Source organism: Periplaneta americana, chromosome 5 (genome assembly GCF_040183065.1).
Source record: "Periplaneta americana isolate PAMFEO1 chromosome 5, P.americana_PAMFEO1_priV1, whole genome shotgun sequence".
Taxonomy (NCBI): Eukaryota; Metazoa; Arthropoda; class Insecta; order Blattodea; family Blattidae; genus Periplaneta; species Periplaneta americana.
Genome location: NC_091121.1, coordinates 146,104,067 through 146,131,024, shown reverse-complemented (window position 1 = coordinate 146,131,024; position 26,958 = coordinate 146,104,067). Strand labels below are relative to the sequence as shown.

General features: G+C 36.0%; 1 protein-coding gene across 1 annotated transcript; it reads left to right on the top strand.

Annotated features, from left to right (window-relative positions):
- Positions 1-2,209: 2,209 nt before the first annotated feature.
- On the top strand, positions 2,210-26,958 carry LOC138700206 (alpha-tocopherol transfer protein-like). The gene is made up of 6 exons (XM_069826648.1): positions 2,210-2,345; positions 7,198-7,354; positions 15,285-15,537; positions 17,014-17,124; positions 18,351-18,453; positions 25,785-26,958. Exons 1-6 carry the CDS (start codon positions 2,228-2,230, stop codon positions 25,934-25,936), a joined length of 894 nt encoding a protein of 297 aa, XP_069682749.1. The 5' UTR covers positions 2,210-2,227; the 3' UTR covers positions 25,937-26,958.

Below are 26,958 nucleotides of genomic sequence, written 5' to 3'. Positions count from 1 at the left end.
AAAAAAATAAAAAATTTTCTTAAATACTGTGATATGTGTGGAATGCATAGCATAACATTTTGTGGGTATTTGTGCCCTTATCGGATGTTGAGTCGCCATTTTTAAACTTCCTGCGTTATGGATTTTTAAATCACTCGCCTACATTTATTGTTGTTTCCGGTAAATTAAATTTAAAAAAAATTCTTTAAAATACTCTTTGATATGTGTGGAATGTATTCAATAACATTTTGTGGGTATTTGTGCTCTTATCGGATGTTGAGACGTCATTTTTAAACTTCCTGCACTATGGATTTTTAAATCACATGCCCACTTTTATCGGTTTCCAGTAACTTCATTTTTCTTGCTACATTGCCAGACAAAATGGATATAATTTCTGAACTATTAAAGATACGTGCATGAAATTTAGAACACACATTCTTTAGACTATTAGGAAACGTTTCTCTGTAACAGAATTTTGTTAATTGATTTCATTTTAAAAATACGTCCGTTTGTTTGCAAGAAAGGAAATCAGAAAATTGTTATTATATTTTAATTGTTTATTTTACAAACGTAGGGACCAATATTAAAATTCTGTTACAGACAGTTTGTAGAACATGCTGTTGCAAATACATTGCAAAAAAGTTTGAATCTATCTTTAAAAACGGTGTAGATATATCGGTTTTAGTACAATCCTGCATTGGGTATATATTTTTTTAAATTTGGGGCCCCAAATAATTTTTTTCAAAATGTTTATAATTGGTTGAGTTCCTACAGCTATGACCTTTCTACATACAAAAAAATTAATATTTTACACCAAATAGGAAAAAAGTTTTAAAAAATACCATACTCTCCCCTTAAATAAAATATGCAAAACTACTGTAAATACTAAGAATTAAGTTATATCGTGTTATAGACATAAATTAAAATTAATATAAAATATTATATCTTACTTCCCTCAAAGCAACAAGAAGGTTGCATTTCGTTGCAGATTATTATTTAGCAGTCTTGCTAAATTTTGCATTGATTCTTTCGAAAATCGAAATATTCGCCTGAAATTGAGGGGTTTGCCGGAAAAAGGGCGTATACGTGAATATCGCGAATTAAGATACATGCAATCTAAGGTTTTAAAACGCACCTGAATAAAATGTTATACACGCACGCAGCCCTGTCCTGCAGGTATGTACAGTACAATCAAAACAAAATTTCGCTACTATAATTAGCGAATTATTCGCTACATTTTACACCGTTTTCCCGAAGAAGGGCGTATAGGTCTATCCGCCTTTCTTCCGGCAAAGCCCTCAATTATTGTAGCTATATGGTTACAAATAATTATTCCTGTCTCTCATCACTCTAATCCGGCGATTTAATACTCGTAGAAACACATTTTCCTTGATAATCATCCAGGTGATCGTCTACCTCTATCTTCTAGACATGAAGCGTGGTTTTAAACCTGCCCCAGCCGTGGTATCCGCTTCAGACCATGGTTTTGAGCCATGGCTCAGAGAAATTAAAAAGTCCAAACGCGGTTTAAAACCAGGACCATGGTCTAGACTTCGTTTTAGAAATCGACTGTCTGGGTCAAATGAAAATGCATTATAACAATTGTAAAGAATTTTCTTTTGTGTACTTCAATTTTCATATCTTATTTTAGCTGTCATAAACCTATTCAATTATTTTTTAATTCTAAAGAATATTGCAGAAAAGAGTGTTAATTTTAATCCTAATTCATTTTCCTCTAATTGCACGAATATTTGAAAAGACTACTACATGATTTCAGCCTAAGAATTTTATCATCTATTCAGCAGCACACAGAGGCTACGCAATCAAGTCTCTTTTAATAGTCTCCAGATGGATTAAAATATTCTGTTCATGATCAACGAGTAATGACGATTATAACGGTTTATTTTTATATTCAGTCTTATTTACAGTAAGGAATTGTTATTAGAATATAATTAATTGATTTGAAAGCGTAAACGACTGCGTCACCGAATATGAATCCTACCACTTTCCAAGTTGTAAGTACGGCTACATTTTTCAATCAAAACCATAAGAACGTGTTCTCCGATATAACCCGAGACAAGTATAGCCGTCATTCATATGTACGGGACATCGCACATGTGTCACTATTGAATAATGATAAACCGATAAATGCAATAAAAAATCAATATCTAATCTCGCTCAAGCTATGCACTCTGATACCCAAAGTGATAATTTATGAATACTTCTTGTTAGTTCAACAGGTGACACAATGCCGCCCATATCTGCCCAAGAAGAGCTGTCTAGAAACAGCAACTTGAAGAAAGAAAATATTGACTATCTGAGAGAATGGATGTCCAAACAACCGCATCTACCCAGTGGAGTAACAGGTAAAATATTTATATTGACAAGCTGGTTAAATAATTTAATCGTGTTCGTGGTCTTATTGGGCACAAAGTGTATATTACAATACAAGTTTGGGAAATGCTTTTCATAAAATCGAGCAAAACGTTGAAAAACGACCAGAGCGAGTTTTTCAATTTCCGAGATTCTGTAATATACTTCACAAACGTGTGTTGCAGAGTATTTTCAGATGCTAGTATATTTTGAAAATAATATTTAAAAAAAATCGTAATATACAGTAAGTACTGTACGTTGCACTATGAACAGCTCACTGATGTTAGCAGTCTGGCCAATGTAAATACGGTAAATACTGAAAGTGAATTAGTTCACATTCTAGGAGGCCATGGAAACAATTAAGTATAAGATGGCGGCAAATATGAATGATGATATTGGAATCGATGAAACTCAAGAAGCGTCAGAAGTCGGGTATGTTTCTAGTACCACAAAAATCTAAAAGCACATATGAAAAAGCATAATATATTTCGTTCAGAATGTGGCCGGAGGAGAAGAATTCAACTTTAAGTGAAATAACTATGGTTCGTTATTTCGTGCTCAGGAGTAAAAGATTAGAAACTCCAATGATTTTGTGGACATTATATTCAATGCCGAAGACGAGATAAATTTGAAATAAGGTAAAAATTTTGCAGATTTTGTTAGCTTTCTGAAAAAGAAGGATATCGGACATATGTATACCAAAAAAGTTCAAAGTTTTCAGTAGAGAAGAGAAGAATAGATTTTTAATTGAAGGATGAAAGTAGTGTGGCAACCGTGCTAGAAGATTCTCATTGCCTCGGGAGTATACGCGCGCGTCCGGCAGAGAGGGAGGCGCGGGAGACGAGGCTCGAGCTCCGATGGGCGCTGGGCGCAGCGCGGCGAGGGGAAAGAATACTGCGGCCCGCGCAGAGCGGAGGGGACGGACGTAAGGGAAACGTCTGGAGTCCGAGTGTTGGGGAGGCCCAGAAAGTTTGCAAGCCACGCCAACCGATTGTTGTAGAAGCTACGCGACGCAGTATATTCGAGAAAGTGTGATTAAATAAATATAAAGCGCAAGCAGCCTTCAAAGACTCAGTTTAGTTCAGTCAGCCAGTCAGCTGCGAGAGGGCTAGTTAGCGTAGATGTATCCAGTGGAACTGAGTTCGAAGTGCAGTGAACTTGAGTAACTGTGGCAGCGTCCAGGCGAAGGCAACGCGTCCGGAAATCTTGGGTTCGAAGTACAGTGAACTGTACCTTGAAGGCCTGGGTTCGATGTACCGTCGACTTGACTGAGTGAGATAGAAGAACTAGCTATGCCAACGAACTGAGAACTGGCAGTTTGTTTTGTAAATAGTGTTTTGTGAACAGTAGTTGAAATTAGGAGTACATTGTGTTCTTCTCAGTAATGCACTTGAATTGTCATTGTCGTCCTATGGAGTGCAATAACGACTACTGTGTTGAAGTGTTGAGTGGAATACCCGTTGTTGACGGGTGTGTGATTAAACTTAGAAATAAAAGTCACACATTATTGTTGAATTAAATGTTACAGAAGCTATGATAATAGGGATCGCTGGTGCCTGTTGTACACATGAGCTTCTTAATTTAACAGGTGATGACATTGAAGATATAGTTTCTGTCATCGTTAGTAATATAACGAATACAAAGACGTACACTCGTCGACATATTATAATTATTGATGAGCCTGATGTAAAAGTTCACCTGAAGGAAATATTCAGAAAGTGTGCAAGACTGGGACCAAAAAACTGTACTTTTCAGAGATTTTTCCTTCGTTACTGCAGTGGAAGATATGTAAATCAAGTTATAGATATCAACACTAAGGGACAGGTACCTTCAAATATTGTTAAGTTTTTAAATATCGAAGATACACATTTCTATACTGGACATGCCTTTAGAAGGATATCAGCCACACTATTAGAAGATACCGGAGCCATTATTCTTGCTATAAAACGTGACGCTGGTTGGAAGTCGTCTACTGTAGCAGAAGGGTACGTGGAAGATCTTGTACGAGAGCAGCAGTACTGGTACCAGCATCCACAAAAACTTTCATTTTCCACCAAAACTTTCATTCTATCAATTTCGTCCGAAACTGCTGTACCGTCAACTTCCTGAGAGGTTCAAAGTTCAATTAATTTTGAAGAATCTATAAGTCTGGGAAAAAGTATGATTCCAATAACATTCAATAACTGAACAAACTTCACCATCAATTTAAATGAGAAGGAGTAAAAATGATTCAGGTACTAGTAATATTTCGTGTGCAATTGGAATAGTTTATATTTCTGTTTGTTAAGTGAAGTTTGAATTGTATAAATACAGTTCAGTTACTGTCAAATAAAGTGATTTGTTTTGTATAATGCAGCGGTCATCAGCACAGTGCATCCTCGAGCTAACGTCCCTTACCCGCGGATAAAAATCACGATCCTGCTCGCAATAGTTATTGAATAAGAGGGTGTTAAACTCTGACGAAAAAACATTTTGTTCTCAGAAAACTATGAATTATATATTTATGTAGGCCTAACTAAAAATGAGGTTGTTTATTCAGAAAGAGAGTTCAGAAAATATACCTGTACACTTCATAAACAAGCAATAATTAGCTATAGAATGAGAAATGCATGGAAGAAGCCAAGGGATAATATAACTAATGCTGCAACAGAAGCAATAGGAAAAAGAAGAATTAATATAAATAATAAAAAAAGATTTACAAAATCATGGTTTAATGAGGAAGTAAAAGAATTAGCAGCAGAAAAAAGAGAAGCATGTGGAACACAAGAATATAACAAAAACTTGGGATGAATATAAGACAGTAAGAAATGAAGTGAATTATAAAATAAAGCAGAGAAAACAAAATCACTGGGAGAAGTTCTCTAAAGATATGGAACATGATTTGTATGCGGGGAAAAAGAAAATGTGGACCTTTTTAAGAAACAGAAAGAAATCAATCAACGAATATATGCATATAGCATCGATAAACCTACAAGAGTGGACAACATACTTGAGGAAATTGTATGATAACAAAGGTTATGATTTGGACAATGAACCAATGGTAGATACAAAAGAGGAAATTACAGTAATATCTATTTAGGAAATTGCATGATAACAAAGATAATGATTTGGACAATGCACCAATGGTAGATACAAAAGAGGAAATTAGAGTAATACCTATTGAAGCCATCCAAGATGCAATTACAAAACTAAAAAACAGGAAAGCACTAGGAACAGATAATACAAGCAACGAAATGATTAAATACGGGGAGGCAAATTAACTGAAAGAATTTTCCAATTGTTGAGGAGAATAGATTTAGATATAAAAATACCAGAACATTGGAGAGAAAGCATAACGATACCAATATTTAAGAAGGTAGTGAAAACAGATCCAGAGAATTACAGAGGTATCTGTCTATTGAATTCTATCCAAAAATTATTAACAAAAATAATAACTAAAGAAATAACCCAACTAGGAATAACTGAAGAACAACAAGGATTCCGGCAGAATAGATCTACGATAGATGCCATATTCACATTGAGACAGATAGTCGAGAAAGCTGTCGAATTCAATCAGTCGGCTTATCTATGTTTTATAGACTTAACAAAGGCTTTTGATAGAATTAAAATAAAAGATGTCATGGAAATACTAAAGAAAAAAGGAATCAAATATAACATTATAAAACTCATAAAAGATCTCAATGTTAATAACTACACAAGAATAAAGGTAGATAACCACCTAACTGATAAGGTACTTATAGCAACAGAAGTGAGACAGGGTGACAACCTTAGCCCTATTCTGTTCAGTGTGATCATGGACGAAATAATAAAGGAAACTAGAGCAGGGACTAGGGGCTGCAGATTAGGGAATAAAGACATTAAATTAATATGTTATGCTGAAGATGTGATCCTTTTAGTTAGCATATAACGAAGATATCCGACAGAGATTGCTACATACTCGTAAATTTCAAATAACAGCAGAAAGATTTAACATGGTGATATCAGAAAATAAAACAAAATCACAGACTATCTCAAGGCAGCCAATCAGATGTAAACTTGCAGTATACGATAAACCCATAGAACAAGTAATGAGTTTCAGTTACTTAGGAACAAAAATAACAAGCAATAAAAATTAGGTGGAAGAAGTAAGATAAGAGAATACTAAAGCAAATATAATATCAGGATATCTAAGAGATGTAAATTGGAAAAATAAATACATGAACATGGAAAGCAAGATCAGAATATATAAAACGTTTATAAGGCCAGAATTTACATATGCAACGGAAACTCGAGCAGAAACAAAAAACTGCAAAAATGATGACAACAGAAATGAGGCATTATGAAATATTGCTGGCGTTACGTTATATGACAGAGTGACGAATGATGAGATTAGGGAAAAATGTGGAGTGCAGGACGTGACAAAATGGATCAAGACCAGAAGAAAAGGATGGCGGGATCATGTATTAAGGATTACGGAAGATCGACCCCCAAAAATCGCAATGAAAGGGAAGTCGAACACCCCAAGACTTTTGGGATGACCCCCTAAACGGTGAAATGAAAGCTGGACACAACATCGGATTAAGACAGCAAAGTTGGAAAATACAGGATTTATCCAAAAACATGAGGAAGAAGAAGAAGAAGAAGGAGAACAAACACACAGAGCATTCAACTGACAACTGGTTACTCTACTAACATACAAAGAGGCCTGCAGTCACCTTACACAAATACATTATGAAATAAACTATTCCATCGCTTAAATAGGAACAGCTGTGTGATAGCCACTATATCAACATTATTTCATGTGTCAATGGATGAATGGACGTAGGAATCGAACTTAAGACTACTGTGGGTGACATGTGTTGATAGACGAACAGCTCATCCTGTTCCTGAACTGCTGTCAGCACAGCCTGGAGGCCTGCAAGCAAACTATCGAGGCGTACTACACCATCCGCACGCATGCACCGGAATTGTTTGGGAACAGGGACCCTCAGAGCCGTGAGATCCAGCAGGCGTTGTCCATCTTGTGAGTATTATTCTAACCCAATTACATTAATCTTAATCATATTCGCCATTGGCTCTCTGATGTAAGTATATCTGTTATCTTACAGAAAATAACTTCATTTGTGTTAATGGCAGAATTTACTTTGTTTCAGGCCACATCAATCACAATTCTCTCCTTATAGCTACCTAAAAGATAGATTATGAGTGTACAGAACAGAGCTATACAGATATATCGATATTCTATAGTCGAGAAGACTGTATCAAGTAAAGAAAACTTCCTTCACTTCGTGCATACTCCTACAGTTGCTTTCGTTTTAATAACATTTACCTCCACAAACCCACAACGATTACTACTTGACGGTATACGAAATTTGCTCATTCTGTAGTAGGAATAGTTCTCTAGTTCACATTACCTGACTTCGTTTTTCGCGTTTTATACAGAAGGATTCAAAAGGAACAGTAAAAATGTTCAGATAGACACATCCATGGGTTGGCAACTCGTGCTGTCACACTGTCAACACAAACTCAGTACAGATATAACGGACTCTGTACTAGCTGTAGTGTCTGTTAGCGGTTGTTGCAAGACGCAAGTTCACTCGCGTTTGCAGTAAGTGGCGGCTCGTTTTAAGTGAAAAACAATAAAATCCGATCAGATCATTCCCCCTTCAGTGATGAGTGTAAAGAGAAATATTTTATTATTAAGAAGGGAAGTAAAGCTTGTATTATGTTCTATTACACTTTTTTACGCATCACATTTTATGTTACAAATAAACAAAGTGAAGGTTTTAGTAAAGAAACACTGTCTAGATCTGCTTTAGAAGAGCTGAAGGTAAAAATGGGATATCAACAAGTTGAGACTGGTAGCAAATATCGTTAGAACGTTGTGCGTGCGAATTACAGAATTGAATGACTTATTATCAACTAGCTAAGAGGATTTATGATTAAATTTGAAATATGGTAGTATCATGTAGAACATAGACAACTTCACTTTCATTGACTATAAAATATCTTGAAGAGTGATAAGAAAATCTTCTTATCAATTATAAGACCCTACTTCAAGACCTCCAACAGAATTCACTAGTAAGTTTGGAGAAACAGTGACAAGAGACAATGAATCGAGATTTTTCTGAAATCCTTTTTGGCTTGCAGCTGATAGAAGATCGTGAAACTTTGTAGCTTGAATTGATAAATGTACAGAACAGCAAATCATTTAGATTCGAGCGAAATCAGGAATCGAACTGTTTGTAATGCTGCCTAAATCAGAATTTCCAAATATACTCTTTGCTTCTAAATATATGTGATTGGGGCACAGTTTAATACAAAAGGGCGTTTTCATAGACATTTTAGCGCGGGCTTACGGTGGATTATCAGCGTCTTTCGTATTCATAAACCAGTGTTAGCGATAGGATATGAATAGAATTCTGTACTAGTAACCAGTGGATTGCCGGGGCTAGCTTAGTATGCCCGTAGCGCGTGCTGCGAAATGTCTATGAATACCACCCAAGAAGTTTAAATGCTCTCAATGTACAGAAAGAGCTAAGAAGTAAGTTTATTTCATTTGCCGTGTCATGTAAAAAATGACTTCCTTGAATTTTTTATTGTTTGCGAATACAGACTATTACTTTTATGAGAACAGAGGAATACTCTTTAATGTATAAAGACTTTTAAATCCTCACTTTCTATGTTTAAAACAAGACATATAATAAGAAATATTAACAAATAGTGTAATAATAATGAAGTGTTGCAACTATGTTTGTTTATCTTGAAAAAGTTGTATTCAATTTGTGTTTCCAGTACTAAACTAAATGACAAATCTAGGAAATAATATAATTTTGTTGTGTGTGCTTAGGTACAGTATGTCTGAAATCACTATAATTATTGTACCGTGCGTCATTCTGAAATTCGAATCATGGAGTAGATATCATGACCACCTATATGAGCCGCCAGAGCGCACCTGGCAGTGAACTGCTTTTGCAGCGAAACTACAAACATCTTGTAACTGTTGCGGCTGGCTCCGTCTGTCTTTCTTTCAAAGATTATTTAGCACTTCATGAGCACGAGTTGCCCATCCATGGATATGTCCAATTTCCAATGCGTATGGAGATAGCCGTTGGTATGTTACGCATAACAAGTCTCAGAAGTGGCAAGAAGTAAAAATAAAAAATTACCATGATTACATTTATCGCTAATTTATATGCTATCATTATATTACAAGACATCAGATCATCAAAACCAGGACGAAGGTAATTCCCGGAGAGATGCCCCATGGGGAGAGATGCCCCAACCTCCTTTTCTCTTTATCTCAAAACCTCCAAGGATGAGATCTTGGGACCTTTAGTTTAGTTCGTGTATGACCCTCCAAAGGCAAACAGTGCAATCTTTGTGACGGTTTTTTTTTGTGTGTGTGAAAAGTGAATAGAAAAAGTAAATGCTGTTTTTCTTAGGCTTTGTTATAATATTTATAATTTTTCAAAATTCATAATTTGTATAATGGCTATGTACTGTATATGTCGCTTAATCCGAGATATTTGACAAGTACATGCATTGTACTCTATCCTAAAAAAAATAAAATAATTGTTCATTACATAAATACATAAGCCATAATGGTCATGCTAAAGGGAGAGATGCCCCACCTGTTTGTGTGAGACACGCCCCATGTATTTAAGAATTGTATTATCGATCATAACTAATTATTATTAGTGTCCTTCCTGTATTTATTGGAATTTTGAACTATTATAATTATTAGAATACAATTATTATATATTAGAGGCCAATAAATTTTAAAGGGCGACAAAACTTGCTAGAGGATCACATATTTTCAAGAGGTGTCCAAAGTTGAATTCCATGAACATTCTAAGGAATACCGGTATCCTAAATTTGTTGCAGCGATATTTTTAATAGGTGCTCAAAGTTGAGGGCCTTCAAAAGTTTAAGAGATCTCCATAGTTGTGTTTGAAGGACACAATTCACGACCAGACGTTAGTCAACCCAATCTCAGAGATTCCTTCAATCTCATTGTAACTTTTTGGAGAATTGGGAATTAATGAAGCATCGCGTTGTTATGGAATTCTTTAGAGAAGAATCCACCGACTGAAATCTAGTGGAGTCTTCCCAATGGCTATAATTCTACCTAGAGCGAAACCTTGAGTTACTTGTCAGGCAGTCAGAAGGATCATTCATCTCTCTGAAGAGGTCAAGGTATGTCAAGACAAGAAGTTAAGCAGTATTTTGACCTACTGGAAACAACGCTATGTGAACACAATTTGTAGAAAAGCCACATAACATCTATAAAATGGAGGAAAGTAGCATCCAACTAAACAAATTTACCAGGAAAAGTGGTTGCGAAAAAGGGATCCAAAGACGTTCAAGTCCAAACTTCAAGCGAGAAAGATGGAAGTGATTCTGTCATAACATGTTGCATTTCGGAGGGAACATTTTATTCCACCGGAAACGTTTGAGAGGAAAATGGAAGTTTTTCGACGGATTCCCAGCAGAAATGGGGGTTTATATGAAACCAAAGTCGTATTATGTTCCATCAGAATTATTTATGAAGCGATTGAAAGAAAATTTTACTCCAAGAAAGAATCCCGGCAAGATTTTCTTAATTTTAGATGAACATTCATCACACTCAGATGACATAAAATGGTATAATAAGAAGAATGAATTACAATTGTTTGCCTACCAACCTATGCAACTCAGACACTTCAATTTCTTGATCGCTCACATTTTAAGTTTTTCAAGCATTATTTCAAAAGCAGAATCACGGCAATGGATGGCTTATAAAAATATCGAAATAAACCCGTCTGCAAATCTGACTATCCATTGAGAAAGTATGGGCAAATGCTACGTTGGTAGTAATAGAGAGGTGCATTTGGATTTCGAGTCAGAGGTTTGTATTCTTTCAATCCAGATGCAGTTCCTGAGCATCTCTTTAGTATTTATGATGCATCAATCAACAGCACAGTTGTAAGAATTCCTTTTTGTGCCTTTTCAGAAAATCTCAAAGAAAAGAAAACTTTATCGGCTACAAGTTCTAATGATAACGGGATAATAAGTTGTAATTTCAGCTCAAGTGCCACAATGGAAAATTCAGCGACTCCTTTCAAATCCCTCAATGAAATTAGTTCCGTGCCAGCAATAGAACTCGTTACAGGTGGAGGTAAATATGGAAATACCATCTTTGAAAGCCTCCCAGTTCCAAGAAACTCGAAGTCAAATTCTTCAAAATCTAGTAGACGTAGAAGACACTTTTGGAGAAAATATGAAGAGAGTGTCGTCAAATCAAACAAAGTAGATAGTGTCCACTTTGTTGAGTGCCTTGAAAATTATTATCAAATGAAGAAAGTAGTTGATTGGATTCAGTGACTTTCCTGCAAGAAGTTGCACAACAGATGGGCTAAGTGTCATATGTGTGGTCGCACTGAAAAACAAACTCAGTAAATGAATTTATTGAAAAAAATAAAATAAGCAACATTATTTAGAGTGTCATTTATCAAATTAATAGTTTAATTTGGCAATTACCACAGCGGGGCATCTCTCCCCTATATGCATGTATAATACAGTGATATCGTATCTGATTAATTTTTATTTTACCACTCATTGTGTATGAATCATCGACTATTTCATATTTTACATAAAACTTTAAGTCGGCCTCGGTAGTGTAGTCGGTATAGCGCTGGCCTTCTGTGCTCGAGGTTGCGGGTTCGGCCCAGGTTGATGGCATTTAAGTGTGCTTAAATGCGACAGTCTCATGTCAGTAGATTTACTAGCATGTGAAAGAACTCCTGCGGGACAAAATTCCGGCACACCGGCGACGCTGATATAACCTCTGCAGTTGCGAGCGTCGTTAAATAAAAACCATAATTTAAATTTAAAACTTTAATGTATCTCACTTGCTATAACACATGTATTAAATATGAGCTTTTCCTTGTTTAATTTTTAAACGATAAAAACTTTAAGTGGGGAAACTCTCCCTGAATTACCTTAGTTAATATCCGTAACCAATTACTTTCTAGAAAATTTCGATTGTCTCCTAAATGATAAATAACGGATCTGTAGTATTATAACTTTAGAATAATGATACACCCTTAAAAAAGTAAAGCCAATCAATAGTAAAACAAAAACAAAAAATTACAACTTATGATTTTAGTATGCTTACTACGACAAGAGATTAGCAACATAACTTCGACCAATCGAAATCTCAGCTGAGCTGTCAATAATATGGCCACTGTAGGAAAGACGAACCACGGCTATGACAAATGCCATCTACGGCACACTTTGACATGTGTGACCTAGGGAAACAGACCTGACTTCGTTGATCTCTTACATCTGTAGTACGGAAAGAAAGAATTGGGGTGTGTTAGCGGCGATGTTACCAGACTGTTAAAACTCCCAACTTTATTTTCTAATTAACAGTGCATTTAATCACAAAACGTAATATAGGTTGAAGAATGGCTACAACGGAGAAAAATTCTCTCCGGTACCGGGATTCGAACCCGAGTTTTCAGCTCTATGTGCTGACGCTTAATCTACTGTGATTTAGTGAATAAAGTGTCAGCACGTATAGCTGAAAACCCGGTTTCCAATCCCGGTGCCGGTGAGAAATTTTCTTACTTTTACCCATTCTTCACCATATGAAAATGCAGAATTCCTGCACGGATATATATGTACTTTGTTACATCATAGTAAATCTGATAAGCGTACGTAATCACTTCATGATTCAAGACGGCTCCATGTTCCGTAGGATCCCGGCCACTTAGTCACTCGTAATGAGTGCACCTCTGTACAAAGTGTTGGATATTGTGTCACTGTCACATATTATGTGACACAGTACATGAGGGTAGGCCACCAAAGGGGAACAGAAAAGTAGAACTTATGAGAAGGATTCAATCCGGCATCCGAATTTGAATGCGGTGTGGCTTAGTGGATAAAGCGTCAGAACGTAGAGCTGAAAACCCGGAGAGAAATTTCCTCTGTTCCACACGTTCTTCACCGTATGGTAATGTAGAATATTATTCCTGCATGGAAATATCATATGTACGTCGGTGCATCATAGTAACAATGTAAATAGAAATTGTCTATTCATTTAAGTGTACCCTATAGTCCCTTTCAATCTGCAAGGTTATTTCACTTCCACTTTGTAGATATGATATGATAAGATATGATGATGATGATGATGATGATGATGATAATAATAATAATAATAATAATAATAAATTATTATTATAATTTATTTATTTATTTATTTATTTAATTAATCTGGCAGAGCTAAGGCCAGTAGGCCTTCTCTTGCGCCCAGCCAGACTCTAATTCTAATTGAATACAATTGCTCACATAGTTATTACATTAATATCTAGACCATAAAACAACATGAAAGTAAATAATGAAAGTTGGATAAGTAATGTTAGTGTGACAACAATAAACATAGGTAAGAAATAGTTATAATAATAATAATAATAATAATAATAATAATAATAATAATAATAATGAGATAATTTAGATATTTATCTGTGATATATATAACCATTAAACATTGAGAAACCTGAAACAGCTATTATTGTTAACAAGAATTGTTGGAAAAATATCTAGTTAGCCTATTCTTAAATTGGTTTGATGTCTGACAGTTCCTGACATTACTCTGTACGGAATTCCAAAGCCGAGGAACAGCCACAGTGAAAGAAGATGAATATGAGGATGTTCGGTGGGAGGGAATGGATAATATTGAGGAGTGTTGTGATCGTGTGTCTAGGTTATGATGGGTGGATAAATTTTGAAAACGAGACGTAAGATAGACAGGAGTGGAGAAATGCAATATGTGAAAGAGAAGGGAAAGATAGTGGATTTTCCTACGATCTTCTAGACTAGTAGTGTCAGAGTTGTAAGCTCCAATACCGGTTGTGGAGCTAGATCGGAGCTTGAACTTGCTTATGTCTGTGGAAACACCGGAGCACGCAACCAGTCTAGTGGAGCGCTCCGCTCCGTTTAGTCCCTGTCTGACATCGCTGTTCTAGACGGAGCCGGGACAACACTTCGAGGGATGGTGTTACGTAATCAGCCCGGGGAATATTGCATACGAAACGGACGCACATATTATGAACACGTTGTAGTCTCTGCGCCCAAGTAACGCTTAGGTCAGTAAGCAGAATATCACAATAATCGAAGTGGGGCATCACGAGTGTTTGCACTAATGGGGCATCACGAGTGTTGGCATGACATAATATGAAATGATGTGTAGAGAAAACGTAGATTTTGTTACCATTTTTAATTATTACTGAAAGCGTTTTCAATATTGCTCAGAGTTTATAATTACTCGTCATTCGAAGGCCTTGTCGTTCAGTGCAACCGGAAAATTGTTGTTCTGTTAGTTTCCGCTCACGTTAATCATTCCGTAGAAAAGCTTACGTGTTCCAATGCTAGTAACTGCATGATTATGAAGTGTATGGATCCGCTGAAGGTTTCCTAGTAGGCCTAACCTTGGAAAATAGTTACATAATCTCATCTATCTCAAAATAACATGTGAATTCAATCAATTAACCACATATATAACTCCCCCCCTTGGTAGATCAGTGCAGTTTCTTGTTTTAGGGAACTCAGGATCGATTTCCGGCTTTGAGTGCAGTGACAAAATCAGAGGATAGATGTTCATTTTTCTTATGGTTCTCAACTTTTAAAATATGGTATATTTTTGGTATTTTACAATTACCAGGGTTTTACTGTTTGGTTTTCAAGCAATGTTACTTTGTACATTAGACAAGGAAGTGTGTCATATGAGGTCATCACAACGCCGAGCTTGCACCTACATGAGGCATCTCCTGCAGAACTACAGCCAACACCCAACCATTTCTTTCTCGCTGTGTTTCGTACACCACGGCCGTCTGACGTAATCACACTATTACATAATTTATCTTTAACGTGGAACAGTTCTATAACATAAATATTTTCCTTATTTGCAGTGAGATAGGTTTAATGCCGAAGACGGACAAACATGGAAATCTGATCTTATTCGTACGCCTGTCAGATTTCGATGCGAACAAATACTACTGTGATGATTTCCTGAAGATATTTTTCATGGTGCAAGATCTTATACTGCTGGAAAAAGGAGCTGTGCATGGATTAATATTTGTTGTGGATATGAAAGGAATTTCTATCGGCCATCTTACCAGAGTGAAACTGTCCTCTCTCAAGAAGTACTACATGTATATACAGGTAACGTCTGTTTTGTTTGAGGCATGTCTAATCCCGTGATAGTACGAAAAGTGATGACAAAGTTTGATCAATTTATATCAAAAGTAAATATAGTTGTCACGTATTTTAAAGCAACATAATCATATGCCTTTTCTGTACCTGTCTGTCTCCACAAACACCACTGCGATAGTTACCTTTACCACTATCCTTGTCTAAATTATTGTAGTTAACGTTATCACCACATTAATTATCATTACAATCATCATGGCTATCGTTATCACAATCATCATTATCTATACCAAAATTGCTATCGATTTCGTAATTATCAACGTCAGCATGGCTACAGTCATCATCTTTATCAATACCAAAATGGCTTTCGTTTTCATAAATGAGGACCGTTTTTGCAAAACTTAACTGCAAAATTTGCAAAGTTGAGATTTTGGTGGCTTCGTTAACATAAAGCAGTCCTCTACACAATGTTAAATTTATCTTAGTAAAATTGAATTATTTCTCTTCATTATAGTGTGTCAAAGTGTGATGGTTGCACCTATAAGCTATTTGTCTTCATTGAGTTTTTTGTCTCTCCTGTAAAATTTAGTTTTTCCAGTTAGCATGTTTTGCAAAAACGGTCCTCAATTATGAACGTCACCATGGTAAAGCCATCATCTTTATCAATACCAAAATGGCTAACGTTTTGGCTATAATTATCAACGTCACCTATTTCCATAATCTTTATCAATACAAAAATGGTTTTCGTTTTCATAATTATCAATGTCACCATGGCTATAGTCACCATCACTATCAGTACCAAAATAGCTATCGTTCTTATTATGATAAACATCTCCATGGTTATAGTCATCACCATCATCATCATAATCAATACCAAAATGGCTATGGTTTTCAGAATTATCAACGTCACATGGCTATAGTCATCATCACTATCCATACCAAAATGGCTATTGTTTTCATAATTATCATCGTCACCTATAGCCATCATTTTTATCAATACCAAAATGGCTACCGATTTCATAATTATCAACGTCTCCATGGCTTTAGTCATCATTTTTATTAATATCAAAATGACTATCGTTTTCATAGGGAGAGAGTGTGGTGATGACCACATCATTTTCTTCTTAGACCGAGACTAAAGAAGCAGGAGATCTTTATCATTCTCCTGCTTGTAGGTCGCCTCTATTACGTATATGCGTAAACGCAAACCTTTTTTATTACATGATCATCATAATTATCGTGAACATAACATTTGTAATTTTCCACTTTCCATTTCACTGAGAATATTCTACCAACACTACAAAATTGTGACACTCTTGGCACAAAATCTTCATTATATGAAATATCATTAACACTCTCGCTTTGGATAGTATCAGCACATCTATTTTATTTTCCAGAAATCGGATCTGAGAGAAATATAGTTCATCATCAGTCCTTGTATTTCTGGTACTATCTGGCTTGAAATAAATTGTTTCATGTTAATTGCAGGATGCTTTTCCAGGTAAAGTGCTCTGCACTCACTTGATTAATGCCAGTTCCGTCACAGAAACCTTTATGAACATGAGCAAACCATTCCTGACGAAGGATTTAGTGGAAAAGGTAAGTGATATAACATAATTATGCTTTGCGTTTCGTACTTTATTTCATTTGAAATGTCAGTCATGCTAAAAATTCGACACGTGCAATGCTTTACATAGAAGGTGATGCGAGATATTAAACAAGAAGAATATGCATTATATGTCTTTGTCGTGTTAAGTTCTATGATACCTGGTTAACATGTTTCGGTCTGTTATTGACCTTCTTCAAAACTGGCTGTTGCTGGTCTTTGCGCTTTTTTTGTTTCCTGTGGGGGTGTGTTTGTGTAGTGTGATGTGATGTGAAGTCAAAGAGTGTGTGTGTTCTGAAATTGAGTTGTGTGTTGAGAATTTCATTTGGATGTGTTTTTTCATGACTGTATATTTCGTATTGTTTTAATGTGTTTAGTTTCTGACTTTTTGGTTTGATGTGTAGAATTTCCATGTCTGTGTTGATGTCTCTGTAGGTGTGGTTAGTCAGAAACTAAACACACTAGAACATTGCGAAATATACAGACATGCAAAAACACATACAAATGAAATTTTCAACACACAACTCAATTTCAGAACATACACACACACACACACACACACACTTTGACTCAAGGGTAACAAGGGAAACTTAAAGAGAACAAAGTAACGGGTCTAATGGGGAAAAAAGAGGTAGTTTTGGACAAACATGACAAACTCAGTCATGTGCAAGATTACAAAATATAATATTGATACCTGGCAAGTAATGTTTGGATGCCAACCATGGAGCACTGACTGAATTTTTAAGGCAACTTTTATAAAAGATTCCCAAATATCCACTGAATAACAAATATGATATAAATATTTTCTCCATAAAGAGTAGAAGTTCTTTTATCAAAACCTTACTGTGGTAGTTGCAGAGGAAACATGCCCAAGTCTGTCGGAATGTTTTGAAAGTGTGTTTGCACCACATTTTGGTAATGATTGACGATATATAAGAGCAATTTCGTCATATTGGTTGTTGTTTAATCAACTGTCCGAAGACAGGTCTGAACCTCACATGTAATACCAAGAAGGCACCACCTATGAGGCAAGTAGGCCAGGAGATAATGGGTTAGGGTGGCCAGTTCCTTACCCCCTCCGTTGCATACGTCGCCGACTACCTACACAAAGTCTTTCAGGAAGTGTAAAATATGATGTAAGAGCAAGGTTTTGCGATATTTCCTTTTTTTTCCGTGTTTTTGTTGAACAATACATATATATATTTTTTTTGTTTTACAGATGCTTGTACACACAACGATGGGGACCCTATACGAATATATACCGAAAGAGGCGCTGCCAAAAGAATATGGAGGGGAGCTGGAATCTGTGACTCATTATAATCGTAAGTACAGAATGAGTAAGTCAGGGCTAGACAGTTGTCAGGGAAAAGTCGTATGCGTAGTAACTACTGTTATTGCAAGTTATCTTGAACCTTACATCCCCTAAGTCTGTCTTTCGAACTGCTCTGTACGGCATGTACTCATCAACGTAACAGCACGGCAAGGATGCCCCTCCCTCGGGTAACGTGACTCTTTTCAGAAAACGTTGATTCTTTCACTTTACTGCTCTCTACTGTAAAAGAACTTGGTTCATTACAGACATCATTATCTCACGACACTCCGGTTTTCAGAGGAGAACATGGTTTCGTAGCAGGTTTTAATTAACCTGTAATGAGTAAGCATGTAAATATAATAGTGTGTACACTCCTCTCTCATCCGGGCTGAGGACCGGCAATGGCGGAGTTACTACAGCTATTTCTATACATTATATAGGCCTTCATAACTTACACCTAGAGCTGATATGTATATATTCTTATAACAATAGTTTACACGCTTATTATTTGAATTTACATTAATTTACAATTATACACATCCATTCGGAATTATCTTCTTAATCTTATTAAGTAGGTACTACTTTCTGAACAAGATAGAATTCTTCGATTGTATCCCGAATGATATGTTGATCGAAGTCATCCACTTCAACTTTACAGAAGTCCTAATTCTGGAATGAAGTAATATGTTATGTAGAACTATAACAAAATAATAACTTCCAACAGTCATTCATTATGTCGCTCTCAGTACACACACTATTGTACATAACTATTATAGCAATAATTTCTAAACATTACATACCTATTCTTTCTCGGAGTAGTGTGAGGTTCATTCGGTTGTAATGCAATAGTCGTCTTAATTCTCTTCACGGAACTAATACTTTTGCCAGAGTATTTAGCCGCTCTCTCACATTCCTTATCAAGAGTTTCCATCAAACATTTATTTAATTTTTCTTCCTCTCAACATTTAATTATATTTGCGATAATATCTCTTTCTCCGTTGTGGATAACTGCGTTACTTTTTCTCCGCGGTGCGGTGGTGTAATTTCACCATAATTACTACCCTGTGGTTGTGCTCCATGTTAACACTACTGGTACGCAGTGAAGGAAATAGCTCTATGTTCCTTGACAAGAGATTATGATGCGGAGCATGCGCAAACAACTCAGTTGGCTCCACTCACGTTACGCGCTTCCTTCTCTCTGCCCCTCTGGCCCCGCTCAGAAAGTTCAAGATAAGTTGCAATAACAGTACTGTGCCATCGCAGTGATCAGACCTCTTGCTCGCGTATGTTACGGAAACACGTTCACACAGTGAGGATGCAGCTGTATACCGTACATTTAGAATGCAGTACTGTGTCCATTATGAAATACAGCCTTGAACAACGAGTGTTTATTTAGGACAACTTTGTGAAATACGAATCTTGGAGAACATTTGTAATAAACTTCCGTCAGTTATTCCCAGATTCGCCAGAGCCCTCTAAAACAATGATTTACAAAATAGTGAAGAAATTTCGTACAATTGGATCAGTATTGGATAAGAAACGAACATGTGTGAAGCGTGTCCTGAGGAGATGTTAGATGAAATTGGCCATCGACTAGAGAGAAGTCCTACGACATCATCCCGCCGTGTAGCTCAGCAGGTAGGGGTGCCACATTCTTCAGTGAAAAAAAAGGTACGAAACGATTAAAATTAAAACCTTTAACAATTCGCCTAGTTCAGAGTTGACCGGAACCCTATTATCAGAGCAGACTTAGGTTTTGCAAGTGGTTCCAACAACCAGTGTATGATGGACTACTTGACCCCACCTAATTTTTTTATAGTGACGAAGAATGGTTACACCTCAGTGATTACGTGAACACTCAAAACAACCGTTACTGGAACAGTGAAAATCCACTCCGTTTTCACGAACAACCGCTACATGACATAAAATAAGTATATGTTGTGCAATGAGCGGACGAAGACTGTTTGGCCCCATTTACTTTCAGGAAACAGTCAAAGCACAAAGATATACACAGTTCATACTCCGTCCAGTTTTTAATGAGCTTAGTGAGGACGAAAAGTTGTACAGTTATTTAATGCAGGAGTAGGTTAGTAGGTTATTTTACGACGCTTTATCAACATCTAGGCTGTTTAGCGTATGAATGAGATGAAGGTGATAACCCCGGTGAAATGAGTCCGGGGTCAAACACCGAAAGTTACCTAGCATTTGCTCATATCGGGTTGAGGGAAAACTCGGAAAAAACCTCAACCAGGTAACTCGTCCCGACCGGGAATCGAACCCGGGCAACCTGGTTTCGCAACTAGACGCGCTAACTGTTACTCCACAGGTGTGGACTTTAATGCAGGATAATGGCACAGCTCACACTGCTCATGTGTCAATGACCGCCATTCAGTGTTTGATGGTACGGTGTCAAGTCGTGGATTATGGCCAGCTCGATAGCTAGATTTAAATCCTTGCGATTTTTATTTATGGGGCACACTGAAAAGTAAAGTTTACGCTAATTACTCACATTAACTTGAGGAACTCAAAGTATCCGGCACAAAATTCGAGCAATTTCGGAGAACGAACTATGGCGAGTTGCTGGACATGTCTTCAGGAGATGTGCAGCCTGCCATATATCACAAGGACGTCATTACGCAATACTAACCGCAAAAGCACGGAACGAATCCTCCCAATATGATAGCGTCGTTACGTATGAATCAGCCGCCGTGAATGCGGTTAGGAGTCTAGCCCTGACTGGTTCAACATGTAGGCCTACTTGTACAGTACGTTTCTAGAAAATAATTTTAATACTTTTTGGATAAGCATTGTAAAATACCTAATAGTAAGAACTATTTAAGTAAGTACAATTATAATTACTTCTTCATACTGGTTACTCAGATAGCACAGTCCTCACTTTAACAGAAACTCAGAACATAACCGCTAGGCGTACTGATACCACCTCATTTTACTATTTCCATAATTTACTATTATGCCCGAAGCCCTCATATTTCGACAATACTCTTTTATGTAATTAAATTTGTGACAAAGATATTCCGCTTACAGTCATCTTCATACATAATCCGTAGGAATTTAGACAGGCCTGAGATCTCCTTCGGTAAGCTTCATTTAGTGCTGGGTAAATTACTGGGGATTTTGTGATCTCGAATATTTCCCGAAAAATTCTCAGTCACCAAAATGGAAATATTGTTAAAATTATGAGTGTTATTGGATCATAGTGAAATTTGTGTCAAGTACTGACTCTTTACATTTGTAAAACACAGAAAAACATTACATATGGACACAGCTGTCTTATTTTGTTGTTATTAACTTTTTGATAACTTAAAAAAAATTCTTAAAATGATCATAAATATTATTCTCACTTCAAATTGAAGTTAAAATAGACACAGTAGTTCGAATTTGAAAGACGAGGAAACTAAGCAACATTATCAGGTCGAAATTTCAAATAGTTTTGCCGTTTGAGAAACTTCTGACGAAGTTGAGCAAGAGTTAGATCAGTGGTCGTCAGCACTCGCTGATATGTGTTAAGGGTACGCGGTGATGTCCCGTGTGCACTGTCGTGCAACAGGGAGAGATAGAGAGCATACCCGCTAGCAGCTACGGAATGCACCCTAGTGCACTGCGTTTTCCGCGGATAAGAGAGAGACTAGCCCCAGCGTGCTCTGTGCTGACGACCCCAGAGTTAGATGTTAAATAGCGTGTGAGAAAATATCAGAGATATTATCGAAATTGTAGCTGAGCGGAGCATACGTTACTATGAAAGTAAGAAAAAGAAACCGTGCTTTGATGAAGATTGTTCCATGACAGCAGAAAGAAGAAAACAGGCAAAATTGAAATTCTCACAGAAACCAGTCGGGGCGAACAGAGATAATTAATTTCAATGAAAGACTGAAGCAAATCATATACTTAGGAATAAAAAAGAGAGATGGCTTCAAGGGAAAACAGAATGAGGTAGAAATAATTAGTAAGAATAAAAACATTACAGATTTATGTAAGGGCATAAAGGAATTTAAGAACGGACATCAGGCAAAGATAAACGTGGTTAGGGGTGAGAATGGTGACTTGCTTGCAGACTCTCATTAAATGAAGAACAGAAAATTTATTTTGGGCAACTACTAAATATATATAAAGAGGGCAAATACAAATGATCGGGACTAAATTCAAATACAAACTATTGAGCCATTATACCCGAATCCACACTTTCTGAAGTCTAAATTACGATAGAGAATCTGAAAAATTACAAGTCTCCATGTGTCGATCAAATTCCAACAGAATTAATACAAAAGGGTGGAAGCGCATTTACTAGCGAAATTTATAAGATTTTACTTCCTATTTGAGAAAATAAAATTGTATTAGAACAATGAAAGCAGTCATTAATTGTACCTATCCTTAAGAAGGGGGACAATACTAACTGTGGTAACTTTCGAGTAATATCACTTTTGTTGACGTGGTACAAAATTTTATCCAATATTCTTTTGAGAAGATTAACTCCATAAAATGAAATTATTGGGCATCATCAGTGTGTTTATAGGCGTAAAAGATCGACTATCGATCAGATTTTTTTTTGTATTCGATAGATATTGGAGAAAATATGGGAGTATAAGGGTTCAGTACATCAGTAATTCATTGATTCCAAAAAGGCATATGACTCGGTTAAGAGTGAAGTTCTATATAATATTCTTATTGGATTAATTAAAAGTGTCTCAGTGAAACTTAAATCAGAGTCCGTATAGGCCAGTTTCTGTCAGATGCGTTTCCAATTCACTGTGGGCTAAAGCAAGGAGATGCACCATGAACTACACTTTTTAACTTGCTCTAGAGTATGCCATTAAGAAAGTCCAGGGTAACAGAGAGGGTTTGGAATTGAAAGGGTTACACGTCAGCTGCTTATCTATGTGCATGTGCATGTCAGGAGAAAATCCAGAAACTATTAGGGAAAATACTGAAATTTTATTTGAAGCACGTAAAGAGATAGCTTTGGAAGTAAATCCCAAAAAGACAAAAGTATATGATTACGTCTCATGACCAGAACATAGTACAAAAGGAAATATAAAAATTGTAAATTTATCCTTCGAAGAGGTGGAAAAATTAAAATATCTTGGAGTAACAGTAACAAATATAAATGACACATGGGAGGTAATTCAACGCAGAATAAATATGGGAAATGCTTGTTATTATTCGATTGAGAGTCTCTTGTCATTCAGGCTGCTCCTAAAAATCTGAAAGTTGAAATTTTTAAAAATTTTATCACCGGTAGATCTGTATGGTTGTGAAACTTGGATTTTCAATTTGAGAGATGAACCAAGGTTAAGGGTATTTGAGAATAAGATGCTTAGGAAAATATTCGGGGCTAAGAGGGACGAAGTTTCAGGAGAATGGAGAAAGTTACGCAAAACATAATTGCACGCATTATATTCTTCACCTGAAATAATTATTACCAACATTAAATCCAGACGTTTCAAATGGACAGGGCTTGTAGGAAATTGTTTCCATTCCTTGGGACTCGGTTTTTGACACCTATGTGGTGTCTCTGTAGCTTGCTAACGATACGTTCATGGTGGTCCGCCATGTAGAACAGTCAGTGTTGGTTTAAACACAGGCCAAAATATTTAGAGGATATTATATTACCCCACAAAAAACATATACTAAATGTATTAGCGAACACAATTCATTACACTCTCATATACGTCGACGTTTAGAAACAAACTTTCTGAAATAAATATACAAATAGGTACATTTGTGAATATTTAATTTATAATCATTCTCATCATCATAAACAGTAGCGATATCTCTATTAATATTCAACTTCAATTCCGATTGAAGCGTATCACTTCCAGGTCAATTAATATTGATTTTCGCAAATAGCGAGAGTTTCAAATCATAATTACACTCTGCAGGCAGCTAGTTCATCGAAGTAAAAAAGACTGAACTGAAGATAGGAAATACACATCAGTTCGTAACTAAAGAAGATGGCGTCTCCAAAATATCTGGTGTATATTGAATATATAGTTGACACTGTATTCTGAGTTACAACACAGAGTTAATGAATGAATAATAGCTGAATAATATTAAGTAAATTGTGGAATTAAACTGTGGATGACGAGTACGATAACCGTTATGATGATCATTATTATTTACTTTTTAACTTTGCTCTAGAGTATGCCATTAGGAAAGTCCAGGATAACGGACAGGGTTTGGAATCGAACGGGTTACATCAGCTGCTTGTCTATGCGGATGACGTGAATATGTTAGGAGAAAATCCACAAACGATTAGGGAAAACACGGGAATTTTACTGCAAACAAGTAAAGCGATATGTTTGGAAGTAAATCCCGAAAAGACAAAGCATAAGATTATGTCTCGTGACGAGAATATTGTACGAAATGATGTTGATACAAGAGCATATTTTACATCAGCTACTATAATTATTGCAGTACCAACAGGAATTAAAATTTTTAGTTGGTATTCTTCTCCATTATATTTATCTTGTTTAATTCTATAAATTATTTCTCATATATTCCAATTAAATCACTAACAGAATAAAAGAAATATAAAAACTGGAAATTTATCTTTTGAATAGGTGGAGAAGTTCAAATATCTTGGGACAACAGTAACAAATATAACTGATACTCGGGAGGAAATTAAACACAGAATAAATATGAGAAATTCCTGTTATTATTCGGTTGAGAAGCTTTTATCAACCAATCTGCAGTCAAAAAGCTGAAAGTTAGAATTTATGAAACAGTTATGTTACCGGTTGTTCTTTATGGTTGTGAAACTTGGACTCTCACTTTGAGAGAGGAACATAGGTTAACGGTGTTTGAGAATAAGGAAAATATTTGGGGCTAAGAGGGATGAAGTTACAGGAGAATGGAGAAAGTTACACAACACAGAACTGCACGATTGTATTCTTCACCTGACATAATTAGGAACATTAAATGCCAACGTTTGAGATGGGCAGGGCATGTAGCACGTATGGGGGAATCCAGAAATGCATATAGAGTGTTAGTTGGAAGGCCGGAGGGAAAAGACATTTGGAGAGACCGAGACGTAGATGGGAAGATAATATTGAAATGGATTTGAGGCAGGTGGGATATGATGATAGAGAATGGATTAATCTTGCTCAGGATAGGGACCAATGGCGGACTTATGTGAGGGGGGCAATGAACCTCCGGGTTCCTTAAAAGCCAGTAAGTAAGTATTATTATTATTATTATTATTATTATTATTATTATTATTATTGTTATTATTATTATTATTATTATTATTAAATATATAATTCATAAATATAATCTAAATTTTAAAGGGACTATAAATAAATAGTTTATTTTTATGTGTTGCAGAGGAAATGAGACCTCTGGTGGAAGAGTATAGGGACTGGTTCGAGAAAGAAGAAGTGTTTCGAGTGGACGAATCCAAGCGCCAAGGAAGGGCGAAGAACGCTGGGGACGTTTTCGGAGTCGAGGGCTCCTTTAAGAAGCTGGATATTGACTAACATGAGAAAAATGTATTTCGTCTGAAAATAACGAGGTCATGAGATATTTGCCAAAGATATATTATGCAAAGAATTATCAATTCTCTATTCATTTACGTAAATCCTATGTCCAAGATACTCATTAGAGTATAAATCAATATATTCATATCAAAGTGTGTATAAGAAATGTAATTCAACAATGTGATCCCAAAATGTGTTCAGTTCATTTTTATGAATGGACTGGGCTATTGTTTATCCACTGGTCCACGCACTGAGTCAGTTTTCACCTGACATGCATAATAAAACAAACTTTTAGACAATTATTGGCGTTGTTTTGGAAGAAAACAAGCTTAAAATATAACTAGATAAGATAAAAAATAAAGATAAAGACAGCCTATTGTGTCCCATGAAGGGCAAAGGCCTCCTTAAATAAGGGAAGCTCTACTTGCCTAACGTGTTGAGCTAATTCAAAAATCATTTGTATGTATAAATCATAATAATGGCCAAATGGACTGAACGAGTTTTGGGATATCACTCAATTGAATTGCACTTTACTCTGTATAAGAATGCAATTAAATAATACTTTGCTCATTTCGTATACACATACAAAATAATGACTGCAATACCAAGGAAATGTTACGATATAATAAGAAAATTTATACATTCCACTCCATACATTTATGATTGAAGGGTTCAGAACCATAGTGGGCCAAGCGCCGTAAATATAAAGGGAAGAGAACAAGGGTTAAAATTAAGTGATTATTATAATTTAATGAAGCATATAGCAAGTAATATAAAGAATGAATATTAAAACTATATGACATATCAATCTTCATTAAACTATGGTATTCACTACTTTAAACCTTGCTTTCTCCGTTTGTAATTAATGGCGCTTGGACCACTAAGGCTCTGAAAATTTCAATTGTATGCATTTCTTACTAATTATATATTTCAATATTGCACATTAATTGTATTATATTTGTCTTGTTGATATTGGTTGGAATGCAAGTTCAGGGAACTCAGTTACAAAAAAAAAAAAACAA